General features: G+C 43.9%; 1 protein-coding gene across 1 annotated transcript in view; it reads right to left on the reverse strand.

The window, feature by feature from the left end:
* Positions 1-6,047: 6,047 nt before the first annotated feature.
* Positions 6,048-12,578, reverse strand: part of LOC114634705 (chondroitin sulfate proteoglycan 4-like) — a 54,229-nt gene continuing 47,698 nt past the window's right edge. Inside the window, exons 9-10 of the mRNA XM_028783319.1 lie at positions 9,719-9,902; positions 6,048-8,498 (exon numbers count right to left, since the gene is read on the reverse strand). Of these exons, the coding sequence (XP_028639152.1) occupies positions 6,448-8,498; positions 9,719-9,902 (2,235 nt within the window). The 3' untranslated portion in view covers positions 6,048-6,447. The remainder of the gene's footprint in view (positions 8,499-9,718; positions 9,903-12,578) is intronic.

The following is a 12,578-nucleotide window of genomic DNA, read 5'->3' on the forward strand; positions in this document are numbered from 1 at the left end:
CAGGTACCTTGAGTTAGGTTTTAAAGGATAAAAGGGACCTTGGTAGGAAAATTGGTGAACTTCAAAGAACAGTTAGATAATGAGGTTGTACCAAGGATAGGGATGGGTATTTTGTTTTTAATAACAGCATCATGCTTACAAACATGTCATGTTAGAATAAGCATGAGAGTGTCTTTGCAGCTGTGACAAGTTTGAAATTATTTTTTATGACTACTAAGAGGCACACTGACTCTCTAGAAGCATTAGAGAGCCAGCCAATCTTGGCAGCTATGGAGGCTCAATTCACCTTACAGAACTGGCCCATCCAAGATGGCCACAGTCGTTGCAGGCTCCCCTTTCCACACCCTCACACCACCCTATGCCATTCCCACCTCTGAGAACTCCATAGAACTCCTGCTACTCCGATACTGCTACTTGTCACCAAAACAGCTTGCAGACATCTCCTGCTTTTACCTGTCATAGGCCTCTGTGTTCAGGAACAACTTGCTCATTGGCTGGAAGGAGGCTGGGTCCCGGCACTTGCTTTTATTCCTGAGTGGCAGCTGTGCCTACGAAAGAAAGGATTCCCAAACAAAGGAAGGGGCTTCCCCGATGTGTCAGAATCAAGAGTGAATGTCTGTAGTGGTGAAAGAGGCAGCATCTAACTGGAACAGTCATAGCGGACATCTCAGAGGAAAGAGATTAAAGATAGATTGGTTTTGTGAAAACAAATTAGCATTGAAAACATAGGGACAGCATCCGGTCTTCACCCCTGTAGAAGATGCAGGGCTCTGACAAACAGAAATAATTGCTCCATGTAAACATTACACTGGAAAAAGCAGGTCATGGCGTGTAAAACAGAAGACTTATTTCTTGTCTCCCATTGCCCTTCAATCAGCTCTGCAAAGCTGTTTTCTGTCAGGGTCAGCTGATCACGTGTGAAATACAGTTTTAGGGTTTCTTAATTAACAATGTGAAATTAGCCTTAAAATGTCCAGGCTTGGATACTAGTCAAAATTTCAAATTTTCTTTCAAACCGAAGGATTTTCTCCATGCCACTCCCATACAGTTTGGGCCTGAAGTCAAGACAGGCAAATCTCTCCTTGCTCACATCCCTTCCTGGATCATCCTAACTTCAGCTCCTTCATGGCTGGTAGATAGAATTGGCAGACTGGAGAACAAAAAAGCTGCTATCTGATTGGTGTTGCTGATATGGGCTGTGAATCTGTGATCTCCTTTGTCAATACTCCAGGCTATCTAAGAGCTCTTATGGTTCTCCTGAAATGGTGGACATCTTTCATCTATAATTTCCACGTGGATGCATGTTCCCCTCATAGAACCAGAGGGAACCCCCATCCAATTAATGGCATACTGTGAAGAAGAGACATGCATCTGGGTGTTTGAAGAGGGACCCCTAAAGGTCAGAATGTGTCACAGACTCTTCTTAGGCAAAGGTAACAGTGGGAGGCTGGGCTGGGCTGGGCTGGGCTGGACTAGGAGGGAGAAGCAAGGAAGAAAAGAAAAGATAAGAAGAGGAGAGGGGAGGGGAGGGGAGGGAAGAGGAGGGGAGGAAAGGGAAAATTTTCCACTCCCTGCCTATCCCAGGATATCCTGTTCTTCAGCAGAAATCAGCCATTCTTCTGCTATTTCCCTCAGTGTATACTTATAATCTTCCCGGTCACCTGTTTAGAAGTATTAGACTCATCATGACAGAATTGTAATTATTCAGTTATAGCCGTCCTATGGGGGGAGGGGAGCCATTTCAACTGATTTTCCATTCCCAGAACTTCAATTTTCAATGCTGAACAAGACTTTGCCAAATTTTTTCATTTTATGCTTTCTTTGAGCCAGCACCAAATGGTAGACATTGTTTCTTCTTAATTGACTCCATCTGCAAACCAGACTGTTCCAGAGCCTCTGAAAGAGGGGGAAAAACTTTCCAAACTCTGTATTAATTACTTGATTAATCAATGCCCTCTGACATCTGGATCTCACGCTGTCCTGGCTCTGGAAGGTATGCTTGCATACAAGAACATGAGTTACTGCTTTAAGTGTCTCTGCATCTCTTTCCAATATGGACACGAACTGTTCATGTTTGGAGTCGCAAGATTAGCAGGAAAACAGGTTGAGGAGCAGATTCTGTGTTTGGCCAGGCTGGCAAGCCTAGTTCCAAAGAGCTTATGGCTGAAGTAAAGCCGCAGCCAATAGGCTCGCTGAGCCAAGGACATCTGGCTCTTCCACAAAGAGTAGGCATTGACCAATCAAGGGAGAGAGAAACCCACCTAATGGATGCAGACATTCTTCAGCCTCTGCCTTGTGTGTGCTGTATGCAGTGCCACAGTTCTGAAGGGTGCTTGGGTTAGACTGGGGCTAAGAACAATTCTGAGTTACACCAGGATCAAACCAACCCTGGATTAAGCCTCCTAATCTTCCTCCTTTCTAACACAGACATGTTAGGAAGGGGAAATTTATGAGTGAGGCATATGGAAACATGAGAAGCACTTTTAGAAGGAGAGCAGAGAAGTGTTTTTAGCATTAGTGTAACAGCCTTGGCAGAAATAAGACATTGTGAGGAGACATTTGTGTCCCTCCTTTTAAACATCCCCAGCAACTGGACATTTACCCAGGAAGCTCACACTGGGCAAAGGAAAAGGCTGAATCTGGAGCCAGTCAGAGGGGAGCATCCCTCTGAGAGATTCTTCACAGTTCTGACAATCCGTCAGACCAATTGTAGGAGAGACAGGTCCTATACAATATGGGGGAGAGTGTCAATGCTGGGCAGTAGCTCTTGGCTTGTTTAAGCGTACATCTCATGGCAGGACTAGGAGATGGACTGGTAAGAGTTGCTGGACCTGCTTGGTTCCTTTCACAATGTTAAGTACATCTTTTTTTTCTGCTTTTTTTTTCTATTATTTTGTGTCTTTAATTAGCCTACTAAAGGAAGGTGGCACAGTCCCCATTTCTTGGGACTTCCAGGGCCCAGGCTCTGACTGTAGCAGCTCCAGAAACATTAGTTTCCATGACCAGCAATAAGGGGCAAGAATCGAAATAAGACATAGTGGTTATCATTTTGGCCAAGTGTGCCATGTTGCCCTTTGGTCTGAAGACTGTGAAACTGTTTCTAAAGGAACAGTTAAAATTGGGTTGGGAGGGAAGCGACCCTTCAAGGAGCAGAGGGAGATCAGACCAAAAGCATTTTTCATAAAAAGTAGACCAGACGCAACAGGCTCTGAGCCTTGTTTAACGCTTAGCAGCCTGACACATGACCCCACAGTTACCTTGTGATCCCCTCCCCCACCTCATATACCTTTTAACAGACGGTATAATATTTCCCTTAAGCCAAGAATGAATAGAAATTATTTGGCTGTCAGGTTTTGTTTGTTTGTTTGTTTTTTAAATATATCCTTTAAGTAAGAATGTCCACACATTCCATTAACCAGAGTTTCAAAGATAGTATGCCCCCCATTCTGTTTTTACAACACACTTTTTACCTAGGCTTAGTAATGAGTTTATGAATCCTCCACTGGGTACACAAGAAGCTGCTTCATGACGGCTCACTGGACATCTCTGTCTCAGCCATGCTGACGTCTGGGACTGGATCTACATGATTCTTTGTCTGGGGTAGGGGTTTGTTGACTATTTGGCCTCTATTGATTAGATGCAAAAAGCACACTTTTCCGTAACCATTTTCAAAAGTCCCAGGAAGCATCTTTCCCCTCATACAGATTTGTTCACAGCCCCATCATCCTATAACGGGACCTCAGAAATCACTTTTGCTAAAAAGTGCTGACCCCTTCCCTTGGACTCAGGTAGTAAAATGTGGACTAGGTTTACCACCACCACCCTCTCCTCTTTCATTTTACATCTCCATTTTTAGACTGGGGTTCAGACTCCTGCTTAACCCTGCATGTAGGCATGCTGACCACTCAAGCAGTGTCCAAATGCCAGAGAGGCTTTCCCTCTCTCTCCCCTTCAAGGCTGAAGGCACATAAAGAGAGCCAAGGATACGTGCGCACGTGCGCGCACACACGCACACACACACACACACACTTTATAGTCCTGGCTGGCTTTGAACTCACAGAGATCAAAGGCTTGGTGATCATACCATCAACTTTGACAGACTCCCATGAAGATGCCTGGAAGTCTCCCGACTATGCCTTAGACCTGCACTCCCCCTTGCATTCCTGGGACAGAGAGGACATTACCTGAAGCCCTGAGCAGTGGCAACCATCTCATGGTAACCAGATATTCACTTCAAGCAGTAAGAATGTCTGGGAGTCAGCTTGCAGAACCAGTACTGGGATAAGGCCCAACCAGGCCACACTCCAAGCAGGACTGCTTCTTTGTGCAGACATTTTCTTCCCTGCCTCAATTCTTCCTCTATTAAAACCATGGAGACAGACTTGGGGACAGGTGACACCTACCCCTTATCTGTTCTTCCCAGTGTGGACATGCTGATTAAATCTTTCTCTGTCTCCAGCTTGGTTGTTTCTGTCTTTATTGTTGTTTGATAGGTTGTTGTTGTTGTTGCTCTATTCACAGGCTGGCCTGGAATTTGCCATTTAGCCTAGGCTAGACTCAAAACTGCAGTGATCCTTCTGCCTCTGCCTTCTAAGTGCTGGGATTGCAGGCATGGGCCACCATACCCAGATTTGTTTGTATCTTTAGTTGGTATACTGGGACAAGTGTCTAAGCTTTGTTGGGACTCTTATACCTGGGGCTTTTGTCCTAAAACTGGTAATAGCCTTATCCCTCAAACATGGGCTCCAGCTTTAAAGAAAACCATTCAACAGGAAAAAGCGACAGACACCTAAGTGAAAAAGCTTGGTGTCCTATGGATTACAATATGTGAAGAGTATTTTATTAAGTCCATTATTGTTTACCTATAGTTACTCCTTCATCCTCCTCTAAATGCATAGCGGGCAGATGGGTGACCTCGGGAGAGATCCTCAGTCATGAGGTCCCATGGACACAGAGGATGCTGCTTGTTTTAGATAATAAGGTATACAAGTGCATAAAATGGGAAGAAAGTCTTATGAGAAAATAACAAATACAAATAGAACAAGTCTCTCAAACAAGAAGCCACTGTGCTATGTGATCCTGCCTTGAATATGTCCACTCTGCTGGGTGCTTTGGCGGGCATATCATAATAAAGAACCTGAGGATGGCAGAGCAGAAGGGACAAAAGAGCTACTACCCTTGATAATTATGAGTCCCAGAGCCAGCTTTGGAATGCTAATCTCTACTATGTTCACTGATTGACATAATTCAGCACACTTCAATTGCCTAAAGCAAAGACTGGCAAAGACTACATAATCTATAGGTCAAGTTCAAGAGTTAAGGATTTCTTTTCTTTTTTTTTACAGTTTCTTAAAACAAACTTAGTTTTAGGAAAGAGGAACAAAAGAAAGACAAATATCAGAGACCATGAGTGGCCCACAAACCTAATTAAAAACTTTACTGTGTTACTCTTCACAGAAAAATCTAAATCATTTGTGTAAGCCTCAATCTAAATCATCTGTGGGTTTTCTGTACTCTTCAGCCCCGGGCATTCTTAGCATTAAGTACTAAAAGCTTCATTTTAGACTTACAGAAATCAATGTTGGCCAATGGTTCGAGTAGACAATTCAAATACAAATTTGTCATCATTTTCATTTATTGTAAAAGGATGCCAAACTAAGGCACCAAAAATTAAAAAGCTTTTTAACACACCTTTCTATACCTCAGAGCTTCAGATATTTCTTGCTTTTACAGATCCTTCTGTAAACAATGCTTCTGGATGAAATACAATGTATTTAATGACTATCCTCAAAGGAGGTCAGTTTGCCCTGGGATCTGAACATTTCCTGCATGAGGAAACCAACCCAAGGAGACTCTACAGAGGAAAAGGATGACACATAAGTATTACATAAACAAACTCACCGATGTAATAAAAGACATCTTCTGTGGAGAGTGAACTGGCACCTCCTGCTGACTCACCAAGAGGGTGAATCTCCCATGAAGAGCACCCAAACCTTCCTCCCTTAACTCCAGGCCCCAAGTTCATAGCACTGCTTCTATTGGGGTCCCACTGCTCAGCAGTACCTTGTGTAGTTTAATTCTTGACAGAACCACACTTACTGAGAATGCCAGGTCCTGGAAAGGGACCACTGTGGAAGGTCTGGGAGTGCGGGGTACATCACTCACCAACAGCACCAGGCCGTGAGTGAGTCCTGTGTGTAACTACCCCTAATGGGCGGCCTTCCTTGATCCTACTTGCATTCCTTCATCGTTATAGCCCAGTGCTGATCTTAGTACCTATACACAGTAAGTGGTCAGTAACAGCAAGGAAAGACAGAGATGGGGGAGGGGAGGAGAGAGGAAGAGAAGGAGAGAGATGGGGAAGTAGAGAGGGGTGAAGGAGGAGAGAGGTGGGGGGAGGGAAGGAGAGAGAATGAGTGTGAGGTGGTGTGGAAAGGGATTCCCCATTTATACCCAGTACTGGTTGTGTTTCAGTGCTGGGTTGGTTTGTCGACAAAGCTTGACCATGTCAGGATCCAGGTTCACCCACGCCGCCCAAGGAGCACATTTCTCTTCAGGCTTCCCCCCTAGAGGGGCTGGCTGATCATATGGTTGGGACTGGAACATTCTGGTAGCAGGGCTACTGGAGCTTCTAATAAGGGGTGTCACCGTGACTGTGGGGATGGCTCCACTCCTCTCTGCTCTAGAGCTTGACGATGGGGATTTGAGGTTTGTCTTTGGCTGGATAAGAGGTTTGGGCTTGTCCTCCTTTCGGCTCAGTAGCCAAACACACAGGGCCACCACAGTCACTATCAGGAGGAGGAACACAGCAGCCAAAGGTATGATGACCATCAGAGGGTGACGGCTTATTTTCGGCTGCATGGCTCCCCCAGAAAGGGAGTCCCCCACTTTGGTGACAGCATATGGCCAAATGACCCTGGTGGGGGAGACCTTGGCATCTATATTTGGCTCTTTGCCTCTGAGCTGACCCCAGGAATCTATCTCCTGCCATTTGCTCTGGGTCAGGTTCCCTGGAGTTTCTGTCTGTTTTACAATAGAAGACCTAAATTTTTTCTGAGAGGAAACAGAGGCTACAAGGGTCTCCACAGTGATAAATAAGGGCACATCTGGTGTAAAAGTCTGTAAAGGTGAGGGGTCTGGTGGCACTATGGTAAAGGCCAGATAACCCGTTGCTGGCTGCACATGGTCTGCACTGAGCAAGAAGGTGAAGGAGTCATTTAGTGTATAGGTGCTTGTTAGATTAGCACATGGCTCAAGCACCAGCTGCCCTTGGTTGATGTCTGTCTGGGTGAACTGAGTGACCTCTTCCATCACAGGGCTGTCAACTGCCCTTCGAACAAGTCGTCCATGGACAGGGGGTTGTATCACTGCAAACATGGGATCACTATTAGTCCTGTTAGCAAGCTCGGTTGCGTCTAGATCCTCCTTCCTAAGCTGGTAAGCCACTCTGTTGGTAACTTTCAGGTTTGATATAACCCACAACAAAGGCTGCACTCTGATGCCCAGTGTCTGTTCTGTCAAGTTGCACTCTGTTGTAAACAATGAGAACCTCAGCTGATCTTCTGAGGCTGTGAGATTGGTCATGTGGTACGAGAGTCTTCCAGAATCCAAATCCTCCTGCCCAAAGCTGTTGACCACCTGGTTTTCAATCAGCAAGTGGCCACTTTGGAGGGGTTGTGTTATTCTGTAGATGACCTGTAGGCTCCTACCATTGGTCACTGCTGAAAGATGAGTATTGTTGATGGGGACAGTTGTCTGGCCTTGTGGGAGAAGCAGGTCTGTGAGGTTCACAAGAGTGATAGAGATAGGGATGACATCCAGGTGGAAGAGCTTGTAGAGAGGGCGGTGGTCGCCATCAGTCACACTAAAGTAAAATACTCCAGAGGATGGGCTTCCATCTTGTATGAACCACACCTGAGCGTTATTGATGTCAGCCTGTGTAAAATGGTGAGCGGTGGCATCTGGATTGTGAGCCATGGCTAAAAAGCCATTGTTGGGATGACGAATGATCACATATTGGATTTCATTTGGAGGACTGTCTATATCTTCTACGTTGAGGATTTCAGGTCCCACAACCAACCTACCGCCCTGCAGAACTGTCAACCGAAGGCCTTTGGTCTTCAACTCTGGAGGATGATCATTCACAGGGATGATGGTGATGTTGAACATCTCTTCCAGAACATCAGCCTCTGGCTTGCTGGTGGACTGACTCTCTGGGTTTGGCCAAACAGCAAAGGTAAAATTATCAGTCAATGATTCAGAGTCATCATGAAGATACGTGACTCCAAATGCATCGACTATGTGCTGGGAGAAATAGGGTTTGCCTGTGGTAATGTTTCTCTCTCCAACCATAATGGTGCCATGGCGAGGAAGAGCCGTAACCTGGAACCAGATTTCGTGGGAAGAACGCTGAGGCTGGGGTAGCTGAAGTAAGAGGTTGGAAGCATCTAATTTAGATTGGTCAATAAGAACTTTATCTCCTTCCTTGACAGAGGCTCCTATGGAAACAGTTAAAGAACAAAGAGACATTTAATCAGACATTTAATGAAGGTCATAAACCTTTCTCTCTGAAGTGTAGCTCTCAGTGGATTGTTCTAAACACACAGATTGCTCAAGTATCTGAATTAGCATACAAAAATAAAATGTAAACATATTGTTATGGAAAGCAATATAGAGGTCCCTCAAAAAAATAAAAAAAAATAAAAAACAAAACAACAACAAAAAAAAACAAAGCAAAACTGAAAAATCAAACTGAAAAAAGAACTACTATATAAGTCAGCTATACACTCTTGGGTATACACTTAAAGGACTCTCAGCAGTTCACAGAGATACCTGCACACCTATATTTACTGCGGCACTATTCACAGTAAACAGGAAGTAAGATCAGGCTAGATGTCCATCCACAGATGAATGGCAAAGAAAGTGTGGTACATATATACAGTGGAATCTTACACTGCCATAAAGAGAAGAGAAATGGTGACATTTTGGGGGGGGGGGAAATGAGTGCAATTGGAGATGATTTTCTTAGGTTAAATTAGTAAAACTCAGAAAGGCAAATGTCACATGTTTCCTCTTACTTGCAGAACTGAGATTTACATGTGTGTGTGTATGTGCGTGTGTGCATGTGTGTGTATGTGTCCATGTACATGTTCATGTGGAGGTCCTCACAGTTCAGAAGTGTCCTCCTGATGGGGCTGTGAATGATAACACTATCCAGGTGGCAGGAAGGCAGAGGTGGGAATTACACTGAGGGAAGAAAGGAAATGACTAGAGCAGAGGAGGGACACAGGAAATGGGAGGAGAGCGGTTGGGAAATGAATGCAAACAGCCATTAAGTCAACATTTCAGGCAAGCGAGCTTTAAGACCTGTACATCCACGTATAAGATATTACCTTCCTAACTTCCCCATGGCTGAAGCTCTCCTGCTCTAGAGACAGGCCCAGCTCTAGTAATTCTTTTCTATTCATCATTTTCATCTGTATCAACAACTTCCAGTCATGGGTATGATAAAGCTCCCAGTGGAGGCATAAAGAGACTCTTTAAAGCCAATTGTCATTCCTTGCCACTAGACTTATGATAGAGTAACTACCACTGGCTATAACTGTGTCTGTCTTATTGCAGAGGATAAATGTGTAGCATGGACACAAAGCGAAAGATGGATTCCCACATTTTTCTCTCATCTATAGACAGAACACTGACCACGGCTTGTTGGCGGTACCTGTGTTTGCACGAAGCCGGCTCTGTCGCCCTGACTCATTCGTTTCATATGAAATGATAATCCGGAAGTCCTCAGGGCCCAGCTCGGCTGGAGGGGAGGATGCTGTGAATGTGAAGGAGTCTTCTGAGGCCCACCCTGTGTTCTCAAGATCCACATGCTGGTAGAGTATCAGCCCTTCACTGACCTGGACAGAAGGATGTACAGTTAGGACCAAGCTTCTGGGGAGGAGGCATGCTCTTTGTGGGGCTTACTATATTCACACTCAAATTATGTCATATATTTGTATAAAGAAAAAATATTAAAATGTGGTGACTTCCTTTTCACAGGGAGGAGATTGTATTTCAAACCTGATCTAGCCATCAAAGAGAAGCCCGGTGACTCTGAGATGGCCACTGCCCTGGTATGCTTTTCTTATGGAAAGGGTATACTAAACCCTCCTTACTTGACAGACAGTGTCAGCCATTATCGGCTCATATGACAGGTCTCGGATAATGCTGTCCACTTCCTGTCCAACAGTCTATCTGCGATCAAATCCTAGACATTATACAATCTTATCTACACATACTTCAGGAAGTAGTCATGTGATGTGACTTTCAGAAGCATTACCACATCGGCATGATACCTCAGGATTAAAAATAACTAGTTGACATTAGCAAATATGTGGCTGGTGCCCAAATTTCTCTATCAATCTGATTTTTTTTTATAAAAAGCAAAAACAAAGACAAAACAAACAAACAAAATCCATATATGTACACATGGCTGCTTTTGTCTGGGTCGAGACCCTTAGAAGGCCATACATGCTCATAGATGCCTTTTCATCTGTTAAGTCCCTACTTTTTTATGTGGTGTGTGCGTGTGTGTATGTGTGTGTGTGTGTGTGTGTGTGTGTGTGTGTGTGTGTGTGTGTTGGGAGAAGGCACAGAGAGACTGAAACTAGTATTCTGTGAGATGAATTGTGAGGGAGCAGAGAACTTACAGAAGGTTAGGAATGTGGTCCCCTGAACCCAAATGGCCCCAAGAACAACTTCAGATCACATAACTGCCTGTTTCCACTGTATGAAGTACATACAGATAAACCAGTTAGCTGAGTACCTGGGCTCTGGGGTTGAGGAAGGGAGGAAGATAGGGTTTTATTTCCTATCAATTAAGATTTGTCCAGCTATTTTCCCTCCTGCAGAAGTCATCAAAATATCACCAGAAAGCCAATGGTATGGAATCTCAACAAATAAATGAAGCAGGAAAACTACAATGAGAGAAACCATCACTTGGTAACTAACAGCCATAACAATTCAGGTAAGAGTCCAAAAATGGTTGTTAAGACTAGTGGGCTAAAGAGTGGTGACAAACAGGACACATTGGAAATGGTTATAAAGCATGTCCTCATGGGACATGGGGGCACAAATCACAAGACAAGATCATGCCTTGAAAGTGGAGAAAGTAAACCCAGGGAGCGAGGAATGGCATGACAAATATAAAAACCAATCTCAACCCCAGGACAAAGTGAGCATCATGGTGGACCAGCAGGAAGCTGAGAAGAATGCAGCAGTCCCTTGGTATTCCGGCACAGAATGTAGAGGCTGAATCTATTCCCAGGATACATAGCCTGGATCCCTGCCCAGAATTCACAACCTGAATCTCTACACAGAATGCACAGTGAGGAAAGCTTCAGAGAACTGTCCTGTACTCTTAAGAACTGCAAAGTTCAGCTGGAAAAATGGCCACCAAACCCAATGACTTAAGTTCTATCCCCAAGGTGGAAGAGGAGAACTAACTCCCACAAGTTGTCCTCTGACATCCATCTTGTCACATTATAATAAATGTCATAAATTATCCTATTGACAAGGTCATAAAAGGTACTATATTGATAAGTAAGGAATGGCTCCAAATTAAAGGAAACTGAAGACACTGGACAAGTAAATGCTATGTTCTATCTGGTGGGTAATTTCCTCTTTCCTATTAAAGACATTTGTTGGAACAATTTAGAAAAGTTTAATATGACATATAAATTGTATATTGACATTGTACCAATGTTAAAATTATACGCTTGAAAATTACACTGTGATTATATGAAATTGCCTTAATTTTAGAAATTGCTACTGCAAAGACAAGTGTGTAAAAAACTGATAGCGTGAGTCTTGTTAAACACTAACACTTTGGGAATGTGGAGGAAGAAAACGTGAACTCCTTATACTTTTTGTAATTATCTTATAACTTATTTCAAAATACAAAATTAAATACATTAAGTAATTCTCATTTTTCAATGAGCTTTAGGAAGGAGATGCCACTCCCTTTTATGATGACCGATACAGGCTGAAGGAGGGAAGGAACCCACCCACAAAATCCTTGCACACTAAAGACAAGAGGCCATCTCCTTGTGCTGACACACTGGTTTGTCCCCACCCTCCCAATTTCCATCTCCATCCCCATGACCCCCAGCTCAGTCATCCTAGAACTTTTAGCAAGGCTGTAATACAATCAGTATTACATTAGAAGTGTATATACTTCCAAAGCTTAATTATTTTTACTCAGTCTCGACATTTTTCACACATGTATATAATGCATTTCAATCATATTCATTTCATTATCCCCCCTTCTTTCTCTCTTGGTTTTTCAAGATTGTGATTCTCTGTGTAGCCCTGGCTGTCCTGGATCTCACTCTATAGTCCAGGCTGGCCTTGATCTCACAGTTCTGCCTGCCTCTGTCTCCGAGTGAGTGTTGGGATTAAAGTCGTGAGCAACCATACCCAGCTCCGTCATCATCTTTTATCCCCTTCCACTCTCAGTGAACTCGCTGATCTTCCCAACAAATTACCCTCCTACTTTGAGGGGTGTGTGTGTGTGTGTGTGTGTGTGTGTGTGT

Source organism: Grammomys surdaster, unplaced genomic scaffold, assembly GCF_004785775.1.
Source record: "Grammomys surdaster isolate TR1022 unplaced genomic scaffold, NIH_TR_1.0 99, whole genome shotgun sequence".
Classification (NCBI taxonomy): Eukaryota; Metazoa; Chordata; class Mammalia; order Rodentia; family Muridae; genus Grammomys; species Grammomys surdaster.